At 48.5% G+C, this 21,582-nt stretch overlaps 9 protein-coding genes across 9 annotated transcripts; 3 read left to right on the top strand and 6 right to left on the bottom strand.

Annotated features, from left to right (window-relative positions):
* The first annotated feature begins 324 nt into the window (after nt 1-324).
* BU24DRAFT_424005 (NAD(P)-binding protein) lies at nt 325-2,018 on the top strand. The gene has a single exon (XM_033528393.1). The coding sequence runs from the start codon at nt 563-565 to the stop codon at nt 1,595-1,597; it is 1,035 nt and encodes a 344-aa protein (XP_033383438.1). The 5' UTR covers nt 325-562; the 3' UTR covers nt 1,598-2,018.
* On the bottom strand, nt 2,011-2,603 carry BU24DRAFT_493561 (transcriptional coactivator/pterin dehydratase; the record flags this gene model as incomplete). Its single annotated transcript, XM_033533981.1, has 3 exons — nt 2,011-2,262; nt 2,319-2,381; nt 2,466-2,603. 3 exons carry the CDS (start codon nt 2,601-2,603, stop codon nt 2,116-2,118), a joined length of 348 nt encoding a protein of 115 aa, XP_033383437.1. The 3' UTR covers nt 2,011-2,115.
* Nucleotides 2,604-2,994: 391 nt separating this feature from the next.
* BU24DRAFT_493560 (uncharacterized protein) lies at nt 2,995-3,882 on the bottom strand (the record flags this gene model as incomplete). The annotated part of the gene is made up of 3 exons (XM_033533980.1): nt 3,690-3,882; nt 3,523-3,634; nt 2,995-3,417 (listed from the first exon to the last, which is right to left on the bottom strand). Exons 1-3 carry the CDS (start codon nt 3,866-3,868, stop codon nt 2,995-2,997), a joined length of 714 nt encoding a protein of 237 aa, XP_033383436.1. The 5' UTR covers nt 3,869-3,882.
* Nucleotides 3,883-7,788: 3,906 nt separating this feature from the next.
* BU24DRAFT_442213 (WSC-domain-containing protein) lies at nt 7,789-9,576 on the top strand (the record flags this gene model as incomplete). Its single annotated transcript, XM_033530507.1, has 2 exons — nt 7,789-9,212; nt 9,243-9,576. 2 exons carry the CDS (start codon nt 7,789-7,791, stop codon nt 9,523-9,525), a joined length of 1,707 nt encoding a protein of 568 aa, XP_033383435.1. The 3' UTR covers nt 9,526-9,576.
* On the bottom strand, nt 9,563-10,878 carry BU24DRAFT_228195 (NAD(P)-binding protein). Its single transcript, XM_033522136.1, has 2 exons — nt 10,398-10,878; nt 9,563-10,338 (listed from the first exon to the last, which is right to left on the bottom strand). Exons 1-2 carry the CDS (start codon nt 10,611-10,613, stop codon nt 9,601-9,603), a joined length of 954 nt encoding a protein of 317 aa, XP_033383434.1. The 5' UTR covers nt 10,614-10,878; the 3' UTR covers nt 9,563-9,600.
* Nucleotides 10,879-15,064, bottom strand: BU24DRAFT_228194 (WD40 repeat-like protein). Its single transcript, XM_033522135.1, has 3 exons — nt 13,262-15,064; nt 11,544-13,215; nt 10,879-11,233 (listed from the first exon to the last, which is right to left on the bottom strand). Exons 1-3 carry the CDS (start codon nt 14,927-14,929, stop codon nt 11,145-11,147), a joined length of 3,429 nt encoding a protein of 1,142 aa, XP_033383433.1. The 5' UTR covers nt 14,930-15,064; the 3' UTR covers nt 10,879-11,144.
* A 42-nt stretch (nt 15,065-15,106) lies between these two features.
* Nucleotides 15,107-15,807, top strand: BU24DRAFT_228133 (uncharacterized protein). Its single transcript, XM_033522134.1, has one exon. It carries the CDS (start codon nt 15,274-15,276, stop codon nt 15,712-15,714), a length of 441 nt encoding a protein of 146 aa, XP_033383432.1. The 5' UTR covers nt 15,107-15,273; the 3' UTR covers nt 15,715-15,807.
* Nucleotides 15,808-16,370: 563 nt separating this feature from the next.
* On the bottom strand, nt 16,371-17,279 carry BU24DRAFT_493556 (uncharacterized protein). The gene is made up of 2 exons (XM_033533979.1): nt 16,807-17,279; nt 16,371-16,754 (listed from the first exon to the last, which is right to left on the bottom strand). The coding sequence occupies exons 1-2, from the start codon at nt 17,076-17,078 to the stop codon at nt 16,628-16,630; spliced, it is 399 nt and encodes a 132-aa protein (XP_033383431.1). The 5' UTR covers nt 17,079-17,279; the 3' UTR covers nt 16,371-16,627.
* Nucleotides 17,280-18,166: 887 nt separating this feature from the next.
* BU24DRAFT_371987 (MFS monosaccharide transporter-like protein) lies at nt 18,167-20,354 on the bottom strand. Its single transcript, XM_033524486.1, has 5 exons — nt 20,023-20,354; nt 19,830-19,969; nt 19,119-19,780; nt 18,985-19,066; nt 18,167-18,934 (listed from the first exon to the last, which is right to left on the bottom strand). The coding sequence occupies exons 1-5, from the start codon at nt 20,168-20,170 to the stop codon at nt 18,371-18,373; spliced, it is 1,596 nt and encodes a 531-aa protein (XP_033383430.1). The 5' UTR covers nt 20,171-20,354; the 3' UTR covers nt 18,167-18,370.
* Between the last annotated feature and the right edge of the window lie 1,228 nt (nt 20,355-21,582).

Raw genomic sequence — 21,582 nt, 5'->3', positions numbered from 1 at the left:
TCCGGAATCTCCGTAGAAGATTTGACGAACCTCGGCAGTGATCAACGTGGTTTTTCGCCATTCACCACCCCAACGAAACTCTTTTCAATGCATTTCGCCCGACATCGACCCCACGATGGTGTTGCGCATAAGGTGGGTTCAGGGTGTTGATAGTGTCCGTAGGTGGCAAAAGTCGGCGCACCATGCCCAACGAGGTATCTTTAACAGCTTTGCAAGTGGTCGCTTTCCGTAGAGGGATAATCGGGCCGTTTTGCATGGGTTGAGGTGGGAGGAGAGTGGGATAGCTATGATGTAGGCGGGGCAAAATTGGACTACTACAGCTACCACGAACTACTACAACTACCTTTTTCATCAATCAGAGAGTTTAGTCTCACAACACGACAGCGAAGACGACAACGACGCCACGATACTCCTTTATAAGAATCAAGAACGTCCACCATCTTTCATCTCTCTCAACTCCAACTCAACTCACTTCTACACTCAATTGAACCCCTGATCCCAACTTCATCCCCTCACACGTACAGCTCATCAATCCATTTTTCTCATCAACTCAACATCCAGCATGGCCCCAATTCCCTTTGGCGTGATCGGCACCGGCTGGATCACCGACTCGTACATCGTCGGTGCCCACGCGACAGGCGAATGGCTATTCTCTGCCGTCTCCTCGCGCTCCGCCGAGACGGGCAAGAAGTTCGCAGCCAAATACGCTTCAGCGAACCCCAACATCAACGTCCACACCTCCGTAGAGGACATCGCCGCTGACCCTAGCATCACAACCGTCTACATCGCCTCGCCCAACAGTCTCCACTACTCCCAAGCGAAGACGGTCCTCTCCGCCGGCAAGCACGTCATCCTCGAGAAGCCTGCAACCGCCAACCTCAAGCAACTCGAAGAGCTCTTCGCGCTCGCCTACTCCAAGAACCTCATCCTCATCGAAGCCTACCGCCACGTGCAAGAAGCCAACTTCAAGATCCTCAAATCCGCCATCTCCACCAAACTCGGCGCCATCCTCGGCGCCCGCCTCGACTTCTGCCAACTCTCCTCAAAATACAACGACGTGATCGCCGGCCGCCAACCCCAAGTCTTCTCGCGGCAATACGCAGCCGGCTCCCTCGTCGACCTAGGCGTCTACAACGTCTCCGCGGCCGTCGACCTCTTCGGCTCCCCCGACAAAGTCGACTACGTGCCCTACATCCTGCCGCAGACCGACGGCGCCGACGGCTCCGGAAACCTCCTCCTCAAATACCCCACCTTCCCCGTCAACCTCACCATCTCCAAGATCTTCACCTCGACCGCCCCCGCCGTCGAAATCTACGGCGAAAAGGGCGTCCTCGTCGCCCCGACACTCACGGACATCGAGTCCGTCACATTCATCCCGTCCGGCAAGAACACGACGAGAGAGGAGCTTGCGGGCCCGAAAGAGCCCGCGGAGTTGAACTTGAAGGAGGAGGCGGCGGACCACGCGAGGATCATACAGACGGCGGATTGGGAGGGGGTGAAGAAGTGGGAGGCGCTTAGTAGGGGGGTTGTCAAGATCACGGAGGCGGCGAGAAGGCAGAATGGGATTGTGTTCCCTGGGCAGGAGTTTGAGGGGTAGAAAATTTAAGTAAAGGGGGTTAGATGAATGGGGAATCAAACGGGGATTTTCCCATCGACTTTTTTACATCGATACAGAATAGATTTTTCTCCAGAAGAAGAGATGATGGGACAAGAATGATGGAGGTCTGAGTGATGTTTAAGTTCGCCTGTGGAACATTGCTACCTTCAAGGCATATCTTCCTGGCTACCTATCTGTCTGCCTGCCATATATGTCTATGGGTTAGAAGGGAGAGGGGGAGGGAGAAACGCGACACCCGTGGCCCTCTATAGACTTTCCAACTAGTTGATCCGAATACGTGCATACATTAGGGCATTAAGTATCAAATACCGTTGGGAAAGCATGGCAAGTATCAGCCTAATTTTTGAAGTAAGTTTAGCGGGATTGTTAGTTGGTGTGATATCTAGGACCTTGGCTTTAGTTGTGAGGGAGAGACCTATATTAAAAAATAGGTGCTATCATATAGTTACAACGACAATCTCGCTATCATACAAACGCTTCCATCAAAACGCGGAAGCTCACGGCCCACATTTCCTCGCTTGACTAGGCTCCGTCGTTCCAATATGTCTTGCCTGTTCATCACAGTACATTGCCATTTTTGGATCCTTGTGCGAGAGTCCAGGCGGCGAATGCGTTATCCAATGCACGTCTATCGAACCCGCCCTCTGCATTTTTTCATCAGCATTTTCATCAATTACATAGCGCGGGAGAAGCTCAATACCGTCGTCATAGTCGGGTGGTGATTTTCCGATTTACATCTTGTAGCGATAACGTGATGGAAATCCTGATTGATGCTGGCCCGTTAACAAAAAACGGACGCAGATGGGCCCCCATTTGGGACTTTTGTCTTTTTTGCTTTTTGTCTTACGGCGACTTTGGTGTACGTCTTGAAGTAGAACGTCTTTTGCAATCCGCCCTTTCCGGAGATTTCCCAGCCGTTCTGGCGGAGGGTTTCGAGTTGGGATTCTATCGAAGCTTTGTCTTCGCCGGCGGAGATCTGGGGCATTGTTGATAATGAAGGTAGTCGAGCTGACACGGGAATTGGAAGGGAATGTATTGAAGATAGGCGTGAGACCTGGGAGATTCGTGGCCGCCCTGAATTGATGAGAGAAAACATTGGGCAGATGTGATATCGCGCAGCGTTGTAATGTAGATCGCACTGACGAGCGATGCCATCCTACTTCCTCATTGAAGCGAAGAATGGTCCAAGCTCCAGGACATCACCCGAGTCTGATTGGCTGCATCCAACACCACCATGGATGCAGTTGTTCAGCGTTCAGAAAATGCAAAGACAGACATGAAATTGACCACACATTGTATGAAGATATAATTTGTACTACTGCTATTCTTCATAACACAGAGTTTATATTGAATCGTATCATATGCGGGCTCGGTCATCACCCTGCCCGAACCTCGCTGTACCCATTCATGAACACATCCTCCATCTCCGCCTTCATCGCTTCAACGACCTCATCTGCAGTCCTGAATCTTCGCTCACGGCAGCATCCCTCAATAACGTCTCCAAACATGATCCCCTCAAGATCTGGAAACTCATCGTTCAGATACTTCTGCTCCACGTATTCCTGATACGTCCAGAACTCCTCGTTCCTCGGCGAAGCGCCTGTGTGGAAAGGAAAGTGGCCAGTCATAATAATGTACATAAGGACCCCCAGGCTGAACAGGTCAAGTACTGGTGAGGTGTCGTCTACGACCTGCGGATGGCTGAACGGGAAATCAGGTAGCAGGTGGCCGTCCAACGACAGCTCCAAACACCTCGAACCACCGAAATCAGCAAGCAGCACGCCGACGGCGACGCCCGTCTAGTGAACAAGTACGTTCCGGACGCCTAGATCCGAATGAATGATTCCTTTCCCGTGGACGTGGGCGACGGCTTCGGCGAGCTGTAGACACCATTTCCGACGTACGGTGTCGCTGATGGTGCTGTTGTGGTTGTCGAGGTAGGATTGCAGGTCTCCGAGGTTGGCTTTGGTGAAGAGGAGGCCTTGCTTGCCGGAGATTTCGCGGCGGCCGTGATATCTGAGATGGCTGGTCAGAAGGGATCCGTGCAGGGGGTAGGGTGTGGTGTATATACTGGATGATGCTGGGGTGGGTACCGAGTCGATGGAGGAGTTGTTGCTCGACGAGGGCGGCGTGCTCGTTTTCAGCGGTGAACTTTTCGTTGAGGGGGGACCGTCGGACGGTTTTCCAGACGAGAGTGTCGGAGATGGTGTAGATGATGCTGGTGCGTCCGCTGTTGCTTAGAACCTCCATGGTTAGGAGAGGGGCTGAGGGTTGCAATAGAACGGAGGATTTCAAGGTGCGAAGGACCGGGGGCTGGGGTTGGCATAGATCAATCACGTGCAGAGGGGGTTCATAGATATTTCGTCAATTGTGGAAAGAGACAGCTTTGTGATGTTTGTTTTTATATATCATTATGAACTGAAGGAATCATATTGTCGGAGCCGTACGAGCACCCACCGACGCCAGCGACGCTCCAAATAAAACAATTTAGGTATGGAGCATTAAGTGGTGATAGTAGACCATCTTCTCACAGTGACAAAAGAGAGAAACAGATCCCTGGACCATGAGCACTGACTATCCAGTCGTGGAGACAATACCATTGCTTCTCGTGTGACATAAGGTTGGCCCCGCAACCTGGGGCGTGTATGTCAGGTCTGCAAACACTTGTACTTCCACTCACGCATTTGGCAGCAACTCACATCAAGGATTCTTACACTCCGGCTTTCCACACTTGTTACCACAAGCTCTGGATCCAGCCTGCTCCCTCGCTGGTAAATGTCCGGGTTGCCCGTACAATGGGCACTGTACCACCTCAGTGTGACTGACGATTATGTCTCCGCATGGATGGCGGGTGTAGTAGATTCTTTTGACGCACATCTTGTCAAAGAAGCTCCGAAAACTTGTGGATAAGTATAAGGTGGTTTCGAAGTGGAGATTTGGGGACTTGTTGATTCTGAGGATCATTGTTAACCTATTGTCCTTTATATAGGGTCCAGATGTCGCTGAGCCGTGAGATTATTCGCCAGACTGTGCATATTAAAACAACGCGAAGTCTACTTTTGCTCCGTCATGGACGCACTCCAAGTAGTGAAATCGGATACGTACCAGTCAAATGGCTACTCAAGCCAGCGAAGCTAGTCTACTTTGGCTGTTTCCTGGAACATCCGTATATAGTAAAGCACGACTTCTAACCTACTCTGGCTGTTTCCTGGAAACATCCGTATATAGTAAAGTGCGACTTTGTCTTCGTATCATCCGTGGCTTGCATGGGGAATCCCGCTAATTGACAGCCTAGAGCGACTCCTACACTGCTGCCCACGTCGATCGTATTGATTCTATAAACGCTAGTCTGCTTCGGTTGCGTCCTGGACGCACTGCAAGTGGGAAAGTGCAAGTAACCCTGCCATAATCATTGCAGCTAACGGAGATATGAAGTTCAGGATTGAGACGTACGTTATTCCGTTTGCCATTCTTCAGTACGTACATTTGATTTCCTTTTGGCTGTCCAATCCGCCTAAGGACAGGTATTGCCTGAAGATCGTAGCGTAGGTTACTTTTGACCTCGATTCGATTTTCCAGAGATTTGTGTCTTTGAGAATCAAGGAGGGATGTTGGCACCTGATGGTACGTTCTTGTAAGTGCTAAGGAAAATGTCAGATGGAAAGCAGGTTGTAAAATCTGGTAATGAGGACAAAATACGTCCGCCGAGTAACAGAATAGCCAAGTGTCAGTAAAGTACACCTGAAAAGCTGATAGTTGACAATGGGATTAAGCCAAACCTATCGTGACTGTGAGAAGGCTGTACTAGCTTTGTAGGTAAGTTCTTTTTATGTCGACCGTTTCAACTGAAAATAATTGAAGTTTTAAATAATGAGTGAGAGGGAAGATCAAAGAAATGTATATTGGAGTTCATGAAGAAATGTAGATTAGAAATATTCGCCATTCTTGATGGCCCTTGGGAGAAGAGTTTGTGGATGTAGAAGTGAACATGGTTGCACGGCGTTTTGTTCATCTCATACTTTTTTCGAGCAAGCAAATCCGCATAACTATTTGAAATATTTTCTCAACAGCATTCTGTGCATCTATCACTTACCAGTCAACCGTGTGTGGCCAACGCCAAAATTTTCTCTGAGACCAAACACGATGCTTGCTGGTACACTGATTATCGGCCAAATGGGACTTCATTTCCACGCTCGGCTTTCTTCACATCATCATCATCATTACAATATAGAAAAGCCTCCAAAGACGCTAATAGTGAAGCCACGCGGCAAACCTAGCGCCGAATATCCCCATATCGCCATCGAATCCGCACGTTTATGCGTACGCCCTATGTGGTGGTGGCGTTGGCGTGCGTGATATGTATGTCTCTGTGGAATTAAGGGAAATGTCTTAGATGGTAGTCTGAAAACGAGCTCACGAACTTACGTGACGGCTTCGATCGGCTTACGAGAAAAAGTCCTGAAGAGATCGACACAATGATTCAATAGTAGTCGGTAAATACGTTGTCACCTTATCCCTTGAGCCCAGTCATGGAAATATGGTTTACCTATGTTACCGGGCGATCACTCTAGAGCTTGTAAACCACTGAAACCATGATGATCGAAGATTCATTGACACTAAATCTGACACCAAAGAATGCTTCATCATTACTTTGCCGATTGTTGATAAATGCCCCGGTGTTGTTGCCTGCGTTTGATCTTCCGATCTTGATTTGGGCTGATCGTGTACTACCTGTGGCTACCAGTATGCCTCCATCTGGAAAACCTCGCCTTGACATAAACCGGGAAATTATTGAGACATTCCTGCCATCGAAAACGAGTCTGGCATGTCCGTTGTCGTACAGACTTCCCCACGTGGGCGAGACGACCATTCGCATCACCACTTTGGACGTTCTAGGTTTGCGACTCAGATTTGGATAATGCACGCTTTGCCCAGACATAATCTCAACTAGCACAAGCAATATCAAAATCAGAAACAGCCCGCGGGGAAAAGAATGAACGGCGTTGGATAATTCGAATAAGGGGGAGCCAGTGATTGGTTACTTTCAACCATGTCTGAATTCAAGTTAGCGTGGTCAGCCACCACCAACTCCGCGATATCACCATCCCTTTCCCTTCCCCAAACTATCAATCCATCAGCCGACACCAAAAACATACATTATCTTCTGGATTACGATACCTTTTGAACTTGCTCAATATCAGCGACACATCCGGAATGCGCCTTGCATTGATACTTTGCTGTCACGATGTCGCCGCCGTGGCGCTATAAAGTTCACCCTTGTTCATGCAATGTTCCTGGGTTAATCAATTCACGTTAGGCTTCCCGTCTCAAGCGGCACATCACCAGTCTAGGCTGTCTAGCTATCTTCCCACCCGGCTTGTGGGATGAATACCGACTTCTCGAAACAGACAAGGAGAGGTAATCCAAATCTCTTTTCGTTTCCAGCATGGTCCGCATGGACGAACCTCGTGCCAACTTGTGCCAATTTTCACCATGTCGGGGAACACCAACTTGTGCAGCCAGGCGTGGTTTATCAATGAAATGGTTAGACATTGCCATTATTCTAGGCCCTCGAGATGTCTCCTTCGCCCTCTGATTCAATCGAATCTCCAGGTCGACGTCATATTATACTCCAGCAAAGGGGATGAGCCGGCACCAATAGGAGTACCTCGGAACGAACGATAACCTACAACATATGCACAGACGCGCGACCTGAACGTCCCGGCCGTAAACGCTAAAATTGGTGGTTGAGTTTTGAAACAATCAAGCCACAGGCGGGCAGGACTCAATTTCAATTCAGATGGGTACAAGAAATCCGGATCGCCTTCTTCTTTGCCGTGTGTAACTTCCTTCGCTTTTTCTGTTCTTGTGTACAGTGGAGAGACTTTCCAATAGTCGTTCGTTTGTTCTTACCTTCTCGTCATTCATTCTTGCTTCTAGAGCTCGACGCTCGTTACACTCATTGCTTCGATTTGATCGACTCAAGTCATTCATTCTACTACACTTCCCATCCTTATAAATCGCCTGTCCCTTCAGTATATAGGTCTGCATCCAAGGAACTTGTCTTCACCGCCGACAACTTCATTACTACCCCCAACATGTATATCAAAAGCTTTACTTTTGTTCTGGGCCTGGTTGGCTTTATTACCCCGACCGATGCCTTCTTCCGCATGTCTTGCCCTGGCCGCCTTGTTCGCGAACGAATTGATCCCATCGTCAACCCTGGTGCTGTATCTGGTCATCTTCACACGATCTCTGGCGGCTCTGGTTTTGGCCCCAGCATGACGTTCGAGCAGGCGCGCAACTCAACATGCTCTTCTTGCCAGATCAAGGAGGACATGTCGAACTACTGGACACCGCAACTATATGTCAAGAAAAAGGACGGCACTTTCCAGCCTGTACCCGTGGTTGGTGATGGCAAGGACGCAAATGGCGGCATGACTGTATACTATCTCCAACGCGGCGAGGATGGCGAAAAGCTTCATGCCTTTCCCGAAGGATTCCGTATGCTCGCGGGTGACACTTTCAAGCGTAACTTCACAGGCGGCCTCGATGCACAAGCTATCTCATTTGCCTGCCTCGGTGCTGGAAAAGACGAAACAAACGAAATACCCAACTACAACTGCCCCGGCGGCCTCCGCGCTCAAATCTTCTTTCCGGCCTGCTGGAACGGAAATGATCTTGACTCATTAGATCATAGATCCCATGTCAGCTATCCTGCTGGTAAAAATTACAACACCGGCGCCTGCCCGAAGGAGTTCCCCGTTCATTTGATTTCAATCTTCTATGAGATTCTCTACGATATCGATCAGTTTGAGGATCAGTGGACTGGCGACCAGCATCCCTTCGTGTTCGCGAACGGTGATCCAACTGGCTACGGCTTCCACGGAGACTTTGTCAATGGCTGGAATGTTGGTACACTTCAGAAGGCTGTGGATACCTGCCTGGACGACTCTGGCGCCGTTTCTAAGTGTGATGCTGTCACAATGTACACAGATGCCGAATGCAACGCATGCAAATTGCCAGAGCTCATCAATGAGCAAGTTGACGGGTCTCTCGAAGAGCTCCCTGGATGCAACCCAATCACCTCTGGGCCTGAACCTGCCATTCTCATCACGGATTGCGCTGCTACAAAGGTCATAGGTCCGCCAAAGACCAACTACGTGGACTTGACTTCGAGCAAGCAGTGGGAATACGTCGGCTGTGGTAAGGACAACATCGACGGACGAGCTTTCACTGGGGAGAGCACATCCTCGGACGACATGACAGTCGAGAAGTGCGTCGACTTCTGCTCCTCGAACGGATTCTCCTACGCAGGAGTTGAGTATGGCCGCGAATGCTTCTGCGACAATGCCATGAAGCCGGAGAACGCACCTAAAGATGGAGTTATGGGCTCCTGCACTATGAAATGTGCTGGTAACAACACGCAATTCTGCGGTAATGGCGGTGCAATGAGTATCTACCACAAATGCTCTTCAACGTCGTGTAGGAACGCTCAGATTGAACGAAGTGGCACCTCAGACAACAATGCACCGCAACCACCAGCACCGTCGAAGGCCTCTTCCACACAGGCTCCTTCCGCTCAACCCACAAAGTTGATCACCGTAACAACGACTCGAGTCAGTGCTTCCGTCACCACCAAGCGCAGTAACACGGCATATTCGACCAAAGCGCCTTCCTGCCCGAGAAATAATTGCGTAAATCAGATCTTCAACCCCACCGCATCAGTTCCGGCGAAAACATTCTGTGCCACATATACTAAAAGTGCTGTCTTAGCTGCTAGTGCTATTCCAAAGTACCTAAACAATTGTGGTGGCAGTGCGGAGAAGGTTAGCTCGGCTTGCTCATGCTTGATGTATCCCACCAATGCGCCAAAGGCAGGGAGATATGCTAGGCAACTGGTATGATTATACAGGTTGGGAATTCATGTACATACATTAGCACCCAGTTGCATGGGCTGAATCAAATTCTTCCTCTTTTATTCAAGTCCAATACTTCGTCAAGTACTCTTCAATCGACACTGGCTTGATGTCTGGAAATAGCCCATTCAGAATCGGATCCACAAACGCCTCCCCTTTTGTATCTCTTGCAATTGCCCCCTCAAGTTCATACCAAAACTTCCTCCAAGGATTCTCTTCCCTCTTCGTCAATGCGGCGAGCTCATCATACTTACGATACATAACCTCCACCTTCCCCCCTTTCACCTTCTCGATAACCTTGACAATTTCATCCATTCGCAACGTCTCCCCCACCATACTAAAATCCTCCTGCCAAAACCCATCAGGCAGCAAACAAGCAGCAGCAACAAACCGCCCCACATCCCTCAACTCCGTCATCGTGATCCTCGGCACCTCCCCCTCCTTCGTCAGCGGAATCTCCGCCTTCATCGTATTAACATGGAACCACGAGTCCTCCCAATTGTCCTCAAACCCATGCAACGCCTCCTCCTGATCCGGCGCCCCGTAACCAAGGTAGTTCATAAACAACCCCGGATGAAACCCCGCGTACTCGAAGGTCGCCGGATTCTGGAGCTTCGCTTCGCGGCACGCATTCATGACTTCTACCTGCGGAGACACGAGGGCGATGTGGTGAGCGGACAGCGGACCGAGGCCGAATTCAGCGGGCGCGAAGCGCGATACGCCGGCCCGGATACAGGCGGAAAGGAGGCTGAGTTGCGTTGAGGCCCATGTTCCGTCTATGGCGAGCAGCGTGGAAATTACCTGGTTTCATCGCATGAGCTATGCGTTGTCTATATACGAAGAACGTAGGGGAGACTGGCTGTGTGGACGCCGTTCAGTGCGTCGTCCAGAGATTCCGGGGATTGGTAGTTCACTCGGCGGACCTCGATGGCGAGGTCTGAGAGCCACTTTGGGGTTTTCGATGTTTCGCGGCTTAGGACTATGGGTGTGACTCTTTCCGGTTGGTTGATGAGGGCTTCGAGGATTGAGCGGCCGAGTCCGGGGGAGGTTCCGCCTGCTACTGCGACAGTGATCATTCTGTTGTGATTACGATCCTAATTTGGCGTTTCTCTTGCAAAGTTTGGAAGACCAAATTTCGAGGGATTGTAGATCAGCTTTCCTCGTGTCAGCAGATTCAGTGTTGCATATATTCCGTGGTAGACGCGCGGGGTCGCGTTGAGACAAAGAGCCACTGACGAAGGCCAAGACAGAACCGTTCAACGCGGACGTAGCGCGGTGTCAGATGAGTGATTGGCCTTCTTTCATACTCGTAGATCTTCGTAAAACCATCAAATGAACAACTTCCATCATTCACGTGAGTTCTTGTATCCGTGTTCAGGATCAAAGCATTCGGCGAGGAGGGGCATAGACAGTTGTAGCGTAGTGAGTCGTCTATCTTGGGGCAGGAAAATGGACTATGGAATAGTTCGACGCATATTCATAACTTCTTTCCTCCTAGCCACTTCCAGGATCTGACCTTTATAGAACGATGTTGTGGACTGGTGAATGTGGCTGCGAATATGTCTGGTGCCTTGCAGTAAATAAGCAAAGTAAAGCCAATGGAGGTGCTAACCGTATGGATTGACTGGCTGCCTGTAGGAGAGAGATGCAGCTTGGTAAGACGGAGGAAAGAGATTCCTAAATGATCTCTGCAAAGCTGCTGTCATCGTCAGAACTGTCGTCATCCTCCTGGCTGTCATCGTCCTCGGAATCACCATGGTCCTCGAAAATAATGTCGGATCTACTCCAGAACGTTGGTAGTTCAAGTAGAACTAATCGACCGGATTTAAATCCTAACGCAACTAAATTGCCTTGAATGGAAAGAACGTTGCGCTGGCCATAGGTGGCAGGAAACCAAAGCCCATTTACGAAACCCGCCACCCGCCATATATCTCTCAGGAGCCGTGGTTCTTCACTCGAGGGTTGTAACTGCATTCCGCTAACAGCGTCCAGTATCGTCGACGTACCATCGTCCAGCCATACCAGGAGAGATCCCTGCAGGAAAACCAAACCATCCACGCGTTGACGGAAGTCCCTATTCGTACACAACAGATTCCCCGTCTTCGCATTCCAGACTCTCACCGTTCCATCACTACAACCTGATGCTAGTCGATCGCCTGTTAGCGAAATGACTACAATACTAACTGTATCAGTGTGGCCTGCCAGAGTGTGCATTGGCTGCCCCGTTTCTGCGCCCCATATTCGAACCGTTCCATCTGTAGAACCTGATACGAGTTGATCTCCTGTAGGGGAGAAGACTAATGTCGCGATGTCCCCCGTATGAGCTTTGAAGCTGTACAATATATCCTCCGTATTCGCATCCCATATCTGCACTCTTCCAGTCAATGAACCTGCTGCTACCCGGTTTCCTGCTGGCGAGAAGGCTACCTTCCCAATTGCACTGTGGCTCGTAAGGATGTGTAACAGCTCCCCTGTCTTTATATCCCACAACTTCAATGTCCTATCCAATGAACCTGATGCTATTCGATCACCTGCTGGAGAAAAGGCTATGCATGATACCTCGTTGAGATGGCCTTGGAGTGTCTGTGGTAGTTGTCCATGTTTTAAGTCCCAGACTAGCACTGACCCATGCCAGTAACCTGTTACTAGTTTGTCGCCTGTTGACGAGAAAGCCACACTTTTAGCGCCGTCCAGGTGACCTACAAGGGTATTGAGAGAACGTAGGTTATTTGCGTTCCGAATATTTACTATACCATCTCGTGAGACTAACGCGATTCGATCTCCAGCTGCCGGTAAGGATATACTGGTGATCTTTCCAACATGGCACTGGGCCGTGTAGAGAAACTCCCTAGTATCTAAATCCCATACTCTGAGCCACCCATTGTTTAATCCTGATACAAGTTCGTTGCGGGTCGGAGAGAACACCACGCTCTGGGCAAACCCCATTAAACATTCAAGTATGTAAAGAAGGTTTCCTGTTTCTGTGTCCCACATCCGAATTGTTCCATCACGGGAGCTCGAGGCTAATAGTTGTCCTCGAGGCGCAAAGGCTACGCTAGTGACTTTGTCTGTATGGCCTTCAAGCGTATGTAGTGAGTGACCTGTAGCATCCCATACACATACTGTTCTGTCATTCGACCCTGATGCCAACTGGCTTCCATCGAATGAAAAGGCCACACTATTTACTTTACTCGCATGCCCCCTAAGCGTGTGAAGTAGTTGGCCAGTCACGTTCCATATTCGCACTGTTTTGTCGTGCGAGGCTGATGCTAATCGGTCCCCCTTGGGCGCAAAAACGACACTGTTGACGCAGTCTGTGTGGTCTTCAAATGTGCATACAAGATTCCCTGTATGTGTCTCCCAAACTCGCACCGTCTCGTCAGTTGAAGCTGCAGCTATTCGTTCTCCTTCATGTGAAAAAACTACGCTCTTCACTTTGCCATGGTGGCCTTCTAGAGACTGCGGTATAGGACCCCAGTCATTTTCGAGGCCTATCCTCACCTCAACCTGTTTCGAAATTTCCTGCAAGCACAGTTGTCGAACCAAGCTCCGTTTTGGCGAAAATATTAGCGCGCCACGGTATACTTGCAAAGGCTTGTTCTGTATCCCTGATGAGCTCCACATCAAAAATAGCAATGCGTCTTGTACAAATTGAGCCAATTTAGTGCTATTGGGTCTCTTGTTGATATTAGCGATAGTTTTAGTATGCCAGTCTTTGACTTACATTCATCACCAACTGGAGCTTCCGTAATGCTAGAATAGCTTCGGGTAATTTTTGCAACAACGTCATAGCCTCAACCCAATGGAGGAAGTGACATCGAAAAAGTTCGTCAACCTTTCCACCGTCCGAGATAACACTATCACAATTCTGCGCACATTGCTGCACATGATCAACCCAGTACTCGCATGCGTATGTAATCCGTGGTAGGATACTGTCCTTCACTCGGTCTTTTGCTTTCTGTATACCTATTTTCATAGACTTCAGACTGCATATATCTTGATGTAGTGTTCTGTGCATGATATCGAGAATGCGGATAGCTATTTGTTTCGCCTCTTCTGATGCTGGCTGGCCGAATATCTTCTGGCTATCATCTGACATAAGGTAATCTCTGGCAGATAAATGGATAAAAGACACGATGTTTTGCCGTATGGTAAGAAAAGACCCACAGCGACTTACCAGGTCGACAATTGCCTTCACCTGGTGAAACAAATCGTTAGGGAGGCCAGCCACCATCGCGATCTCCTCAAGGTGGAGCGGCCGGTAGGCGAGAGTTGTCGATCGGAGGATGTCCTTACAGTATTTTGCAGTTTGAACATCCTTCTGTGCCAAGATCTGTGCCATCATTCGTTTGTACAAGGGATCTAGTCTGGGCGGTAGATCTTGCAGCACCGCTCGTGTACGATAGAGCGGCACTTCCTCCAACTCCTTACAGACCAGCGATACCCATAGGAATGTGCCTTCTGCTTTTTCGCAAAGCACTTGCTTCACCTCTGCTTCGGTGCTAGGATCGTAGTCCAATGACTTCGCCAGTTGCTGGACTTTATAGCTGACATACGCTGCAACCGCTTCCGATACCTGGCTTGTGCTGACCTCAAGGCTGACCTTTGCCTCGAGCAAACCAGGCTGTAGGTATCGCTTGATGTCCGGCACGTTACGGCTTGTCACCATCCACTTAACCTTTGACCGCGGTGCAAGTTTGTCGTCGGTGATGATGCGTAAGATGTCAGGCCGACCAGACACGCACTCATCGAGGGCGTCGATAAGAAGATATGTTATCGGAAGAGAGGGATCATGTAATATTTTTGACAGTATTTCTTTCAGTGCATAAACAGCATTGGGTCCGTCGAAAAGCTTGCTGCCCGTAATATCGTATTGCTTTTGTACATGTGGCATGAGATCTTCTTTCTGTCTAACGAGCATGTAGATAAGCCCACGTAGGACCGAAACTGCATTGTTGAGCTGCGGCCTGGCATTTTGACAGAAGAAGAACGCTACCAATCCAGGGCTAGAGCCGGCCTTCATACTTTTAGGCCGCAACATCTCTTCTGGTGACAGCTCATCGATGATGCCCATAGTCATCATCGTCTTGCCCTTCCCTGGATCGCCCTGGATCCAAAGCAGTCGTGACTCCTTGGCAGTCCTCCAGTGCCGAAAAGTTGGATTGTTCAAGATCCAGCCGTAGCAACTTCTGAGCAGCGTGTCCTTGCCTTCTTCGATACGTGCTCTATCCTCGCGCGGGTCAGTGACTCTTAAGTCGCGGAGACACTGATTGAGAACCGAGCCACCTCCCTCACCACCAAAGTTTATATTTCCATGAATGTTTCCGTAGACGGCTCTCGAGTTGCCGTCTGTTATGTTGCCGGTATATACTGCCGCGTATGGTTCAGGCATCGGTCTCGATCGTCTCGTACGCGTAGGGAAATGCTGAACTCGCTGTCTGATGAGGAGTTGGCTGTTCTGGGAGGGAGCGGCTTTCAAGTATAGACAGTAAATGGGATGCAAGGCTGAGATAGTATTTAATTATGGTCTTCAGCCTGATGTATATATTTCATGTGCTGACACTTGCGACGAGGCTGAAGTTTTGCCAAGTCGTAGCTGAACCTTGCTTCATTGCAAGCGACCGGCGCTATATTCCTACAGTACGGCAACAAGACACTGGAAAGAGACGGAAACTGCAGTGCGATACTGCGGTCAACAGGTAAATCAATACTTCTACTCTTCATTATATCCAAACAATGGCAGACCCTCTCAATGTTGCTGCAGGGGCAATAACAATCGTTAGCCTTGCCTATTCGAGCAGTAGAGCACTCTATGAATTGATCTCGACGATTCACGGCAGCCCTTCGGTGTTCAAAGACCTTAGTGAAGAGGTCATAACTCTCAATCAGATCTTGGACACTTTGAGAGCGACCCTCGGCGACCACGCTTCGATGATGGGAAACAAGCAGATTGCATACTTAGAAGCAGTGGACAGAACCCTTCAAGGCTGTGATATTGCTTGTCAAGACTTTAAGACAAAGTTGGAGAAGCTCACCGAGAATTCATCTGATGGAAAGAGAAGCTTTAGAGATGGTCTCAAATTGAGCTTCCAAAGGAAAAACATCAATGATTTTCGGATGAGGATTGCTAGTTGGAAAGCGAGTCTTACCCTGGGATTATACGTGGCTACACTGTAAGGTATAATTTAACAATACGATATAGACGGCTAACATCTGATCTCATAGGACCCCAACGTCCATCAACTGGAATACGCTTGAAGCACTTCAGAATAGTATCATAGCCACCGAGGTACAAATTTCAGCCGATTTGAATCGAGTGAATTCACGCCTAGAACAATTGCTCACCATCGAGCCTGAAAGCAATGAGGAGATACAGATCAGCATTCGCAGGTTGGAGGAACAACAGCAAGCAATTCTATCGCAATGCATCCCTCTGTACCAGGCAGCGGCAAACGAAGCAATGCACATGGCTGGCCACTCTTTCCGCAAGAACAAGGCTGAAGGCGATGCAAGAGCTGTCTACGGTAATATCGGAAACATCCCTGTGGGTAGTGCTACTCATAATTATGATGACAATTACGTGGGAGCGAGAGGAAGAGTGGTGATGGGAAACATGGATGGTGCTGATTTCCTTGCGTTCATGAAATAGACCGTTGACCTTGAGTCTATTTTCATGCTATCCGTGTAAAACTCACTCTTGGATAGCGCAACCATGAGCAGTAGTATATATCTTTCAATAAATGTTGTAAGGTGCACTAAATGCAAATTTGGGAGATTTCCTATCTATGTTATGTTAATTGCTGAACACAAAATCAATTCAATATGTCATGAGTAGGTTGAAACGAGTGTATTTTGCTTATTGTAACCCCATGCCCCCTCGTGGTAATTCCAATACGTACTGAAACACAGTGAAAGCTCTCTGGATAAAATATCGGCCAGAACTGGGTATCATCTCATTTGCCTCCAATACCCAATACCCGCAAAAATCATGAACATAAACATGAATACAAAATTGAAGACAAAATGAGTGTTATACAAGCTTTTTAACTTGGTCAGCCAGAACTAGGATTCAGACAGTGTTGCAATTTGGCTATTCGTCTTGCAATGAAATCCGGCACTTGTAACTCTGTGCTTGTGGGACAACGACGCCCTGCGCAATGTCTAGGTTCTTCTCTGAGGATATCGTTTGTACGACATCACCGCCACAGTCATTGTTCCTGTTCAAGTCATTAGTTCTCTACTCTACAGTTCAACTTAAGTAGTACTCACGAGAAGAATTCGCAGATGTTGCAGGCCCCAGGGAGACCGGAGTGTCGAGCAAATGCAACCTTGATTGGAAAGTTTGAGCACCCGTTGGTGACTAGTTCTGAATCGAAGTATGGGTCATTGTACAGGCCGAGAACTGGCTTATTGTACCATACGGCTCCGCATACATCGGTGGGTGCTGGTGCCTGACGAGGCGTGTAGTGTCTGGTAGGCCTGGCTTCTGTGACCGCGGTAAGGACCGACAGGATAATAGTTGGAAAGAGAAGGTAATTCATAGCAAGTTCGTAGTGACTGTGAAAGAATGGTCGTAAAGAGCGAGTGTAGAAGGAATGAATGTATGATATCGGTCAATGACGGTGGGGTTGAGTGTGAATGAATGACTGGTGAACAACCTCGGATTTGTTCACAAAAACACTGAACTCTCCACAAGATGCCAACGAGGGTATTTATCATGATATAGAACGCGCCGAGAACACGATGCACATTCGGAAAGCCACTAGGACCATTCTCCAAGGTGGGGCAAAGTTTGCTATTTGGCTTATTGCCTTGTATCACAATTGTCTGCGCCACAGACATTTTGCTACTTGGGCTTACGTTCCTATGCTTCGCAATTAAGCTTAACGATCCTTCGTGCCGCGAGACCTATCGACCCCACTGAATTAATCACCATCAACAACGACCAAAGTGTTCAGTCCGCAGTCATTTTGCAGTATTTTGCTTGAGTATCGTGTCTCCCCAACGCGATGGGTTTATGATCATCTTGGATTCATTCATAGTTTTCTAAGTCTGGTAATTTATTGTAAGCTACTAAATCGTGGTGTACATCGTTAAGCGAGCTTAGTTGCGCCGCAGTTTCGTTCATGATTACGCCCAAGATACCAGCAGCATCCGTCTAGCCGAAGGACTTCCGCAATGTGTTCAAACACATCTCGTGCAAACACCATATACGAGGTCTCACGTCACATAGGGGTGAAATCCGAGGCGTTCTAGATTTGAGGAGACGGCCATGGGTCCGTCATAGGGCTATTAAACCGGACATCCAACGGTCGGACTACTCCATGTAGTAAATAGCCCCCATCGCTTGCTGCAACGGTTCTCTGGTCACTCCAGTCTCCGCTGGCACAGTTAGGTTGTGCGATCTTGACGTTGGCTGATTTAAAGACACCAACATCACGGCAAACCGGCAAGTCGGACTGTTTAGGACGCGGCTATGCTACTATACGTAACGATTCTTTGTTCACCTTACAATACCATGTCCTGTCCTGAATTGACCCAACATCGCATATCATGACACACATCCAATCTTGGAGTATTGAGAATTATAAGTTAATGGGGAATGATATGGTCATAATAAAGAAATTCCATCAAGAGCAATTGGTCTTTAGTTTACTTGCTCCATTTACTTCATTAGCATTATATACAAGAGTGTGATCCGTTGAAGCACCTAACACCCTAGACACCAGCCGCCTATGAGACTTGATCGATCGCCAAAAAGAAAACCCTCAATTTATCAGCCACCTCCCAAAACATCTCATTACCGCGTGATCATACCAGGTCAGAGCATCACTCATGCCTGGTCTTCTTTCCTCGCAATGCGCTCCTCTTCAGGGAATTGCCATTTGGAACTTTCCCAAGGCTTGACACCCATAATGTACATCGTATCGATCTCCTCTAACGTACGTCCCTGACCTTCGATGACGAAGAGATAGACACCAATGCCGGCAAGGATGTTACACCCAGCAAATACGTACCCATACCTGAAGTCAATAGCGCCAGTAATGAACGGAGTGAAGAACGCGAGCAAGAAGTTCCAAAGCCAGTTCGATGCGGTGCTGAGTGCCATGGCCTTAGCACGGTAGCGGGATGGGTAGAGCTCTCCACAGATGGCCCATATCATAGGTCCCCATGTTGTTGCGAAGCCGAAGATGAAGAAGCAGGCGAAGCAGATCATAGCGATGGAGGCCTTGGGCGTGCGCGAGGGATCTGAGCGGTCAAGGACGAAGTGTCCGACTGAGGCGAAGATCATGAAGCAGATGAACATCCAGATGGAGCCGGCGATGAGAGACTTGCGACGGCCGTAGTGCTCGACGATATACAGGCCATAGAATGTGACGCCAAAGTTGATACCGTTCTAAAGTTGTCAGTTCATGATGTGATGAGGTGCTGGACAGAAAAACTTACAAGAATCATTTGTGTGACAAACGAGTTGCGGATACCAGTTCCCACAAAGATAGTGGTTCCATAGTAGAAGAAGTAGTTTGCTCTGAGTAATTGTTAGTGTTGCTGCGTGGAAAGAATGAGGGCAGATTACGCACCCAGTAAGCTGCTGAAACATCTGCAGTCCCATGCCTAGAAACAATCTATATGCCATCTTAGGTGCCTTCCACATGCCTAGCCATTCTCGGATCGCGCTTCCTTGTCTATCCTCCTCCGCTAACTTTCGCTCGATCTCGGCCATCTCGTGATAGATGCTGTAGTGGTTTTCGGGCACTCCATAAACCTTCATCATTGTCTTTTTAGCTCTGACTATCCGGCCATGGCGAGCGTCGTATCGGGGGGTCTCATTGAAGAAAAGAATACCAACACCCAGGATGGCGGCAAAGACAAAGCTCAGTCCCATTGTGATCTGCCAGCTCGCAGCCTTTCCATCTTGGTGTCGCTCAGCTGCATAATTGAAAACAGCGGCAAGGAAGATACCGAAGGTAATCATGAGCTGGTACGTAGATATCAAGGCTCCACGAATATGGCGAGGTGCCGTCTCTGCTTGGTACATGGGAACAACAAGAGACAAAGCACCAACGCCGAATCCGGCAACTAGCCGACCCAGCATGACCTGGTACCATTTATTCGTTGCGGAGATTTGTACGATCATTCCAACGGAGAAAATTATACACCAGAACGTCATGCTAGGTTTTCGACCCACACGGTCTGCTACAGGAGCTGCGAGAAGGGCACCAATGAGTGTACCAATAGACAGCTAAATCAATGATTAGCCAATGATTGTATGACATAAAAAGGTTACATACCATTGCAACGATTAGGCCGGCTCTGACGTTGGAGAAGTAGTAGGTCCCATCAGCATGCCGTTGGCCGAATCGACGTAGGAAGTCTGTCATCTCAAGGAAACCTGAGATCTGACCTGTATCATAACCAAAGATGAATCCGCCTACGTTTTGGTTAAACTTCTGCTTGGAGTTTTCGGATTTAAGTGAACTTTACCCATGGAAACAAGAATACCCATGCCTACACCCAGCCATGTCAAACGTGGCAGAGGCCTAGTATCATAACCTTCATGTGCCGCAACAACCACAGAACTGCGTCGCCGCAAGTCCTGGACTGGATGTCGCACTCTTTTGAAGAAGTTCATGTTTACTGTTGAATATAGAGTGGTATGATGAAGTAAATCAGTAGGATCTTGGTTCACGAGGGGCAGAATAAGCACTATTTAAGCAGAATGCTCTTCGATTACATAGCTGACAGCTCGGCCAGTGGGGACAGCGTTCTCCCGAACTGGATACCGACGTAACGGTGTCAACGGCTTAGAAAGTCGGAGCCCCAGTGGGGAGTGGAGTGCATACGACTTCGGATATGACATTGTGGATCTGAACTAAATGCTGTATCTCGTGGTACGGAACGTTGCGGATGTACCACAATCGGGCTCGCGTGTACCTCATCCCGCCGGGGGAAAAGTCTGGGGATCGTGAGATTGAACATCACATCGAATTGAGTATCACAGAACTGAAGGGACGAGAATTATCTACAAAATGATTCTGATAGCTTTGTATTATTCTTAACAATAGTGAGGGACGCGTGACTAATCATTTCGATGATATGCATCGCACACTACAGATGTGGGAAATGTATTTCAAGACGCTCGTACGAGCAGTTCACGGTGACGATCTATGCGTGAGGCTCAAAGGCTTGACTGTTGAAATGACCATTTGAAATCCCATCAATTGCGTCATAGTTGTGGTCAGGCGTATATAAAAAATTCAAGGTCAGTGGTGGAATGGTTGGTCAAGCTTCCGCCAACATCCGTGGCGTCAACCTCCACAACAACTGGTGAACAGGTGCTTTGTCCATTCACACGCGGTGTAAGTAAGCCTTAAATCCGCTGGTCTATAACCTAAAACGGTTGGCTCAATGAACAGTATGGGGTTAAATCCGATAGGTTTTGCTTCTTTGTTCGTTGCTCGGAATATCAAAGCTAAAGGATAGATTACCCTTGCATTGATCGCACTTCCTTTGTCAGCTGTCTGCGGGCTCCAATGAAGTGAAAGATTACCTAACATCTGCTGTCTTGTTTGAGAGCCTCTTAAAGAATACCTACTGAGAGGAGCCATGGAATGCTAATCATTACTCAAAGATTATGAGAATACGAGTCGCGGGTAATCGCTAAAGATCATGAATTACCTCTTTAGGAGAATTCTACTTCTCTTTAAAATTTGTGCTTCCAATCTTCCATAAAGATTACTACAACTACTAGCCAATCAGGAGCTGCAGGTTCTTTCTGCGGTTGGTAATATTACTTCTTGTAGGTATGCATGAAACGGAGACTTCGAAAATGGAAAAGCTTTTGTTGCGTGGCAGTTAGACGTGTGGCAGACTTATTGCAGTGCGGGTGGCACCAACCATTACCGCCACTTCTGGTAGGCGACTGGCATGATCAGGAACTAAATTTTTTTGGTCAAAGTCATCGTTGCATGGAACGTGGTCCCGTGTTCGGAAACTATGGGCCAGCTCGGGATACCACGTGGCGAGGGTGAATGACAGTACCAC

The sequence above is a fragment of the Aaosphaeria arxii genome, assembly GCF_010015735.1.
Source record: "Aaosphaeria arxii CBS 175.79 unplaced genomic scaffold BU24scaffold_5, whole genome shotgun sequence".
NCBI lineage: Eukaryota > Fungi > Ascomycota > Dothideomycetes > Pleosporales > Aaosphaeria > Aaosphaeria arxii.
Note: the sequence above shows the minus strand (reverse complement) of the source record. Positions and strands in the feature narration are given on the sequence as shown.

Coding starts and splice junctions, on each gene's coding strand:
- BU24DRAFT_424005 (XM_033528393.1), top strand. CDS start 563: ATGGCCCCAATTCCCTTTGGCGTGATCGGCACCGGCTGGATCACCGAC.
- BU24DRAFT_228195 (XM_033522136.1), bottom strand. CDS start 10,613: ATGATCACTGTCGCAGTAGCAGGCGGAACCTCCCCCGGACTCGGCCGC. Junction 10,339..10,397: donor CACTGAACGGCGTCCACACA/GCCAGTCTCCCC, acceptor CGATGAAACCAG/GTAATTTCCACGCTGCTCGC.
- BU24DRAFT_228194 (XM_033522135.1), bottom strand. CDS start 14,929: ATGCCTGAACCATACGCGGCAGTATATACCGGCAACATAACAGACGGC. Junction 13,216..13,261: donor AGCTCCAGTTGGTGATGAAT/GTAAGTCAAAGA, acceptor AATATCAACAAG/AGACCCAATAGCACTAAATT. Junction 11,234..11,543: donor CCTGGTATGGCTGGACGATG/GTACGTCGACGA, acceptor CGATGACAGCAG/CTTTGCAGAGATCATTTAGG.
- BU24DRAFT_228133 (XM_033522134.1), top strand. CDS start 15,274: ATGGCAGACCCTCTCAATGTTGCTGCAGGGGCAATAACAATCGTTAGC.
- BU24DRAFT_493556 (XM_033533979.1), bottom strand. CDS start 17,078: ATGAATTACCTTCTCTTTCCAACTATTATCCTGTCGGTCCTTACCGCG. Junction 16,755..16,806: donor AACATCTGCGAATTCTTCTC/GTGAGTACTACT, acceptor TGACTTGAACAG/GAACAATGACTGTGGCGGTG.
- BU24DRAFT_371987 (XM_033524486.1), bottom strand. CDS start 20,170: ATGAACTTCTTCAAAAGAGTGCGACATCCAGTCCAGGACTTGCGGCGA. Junction 19,970..20,022: donor GGGTATTCTTGTTTCCATGG/GTAAAGTTCACT, acceptor ACCAAAACGTAG/GCGGATTCATCTTTGGTTAT. Junction 19,067..19,118: donor ATGTTTCAGCAGCTTACTGG/GTGCGTAATCTG, acceptor ACAATTACTCAG/AGCAAACTACTTCTTCTACT.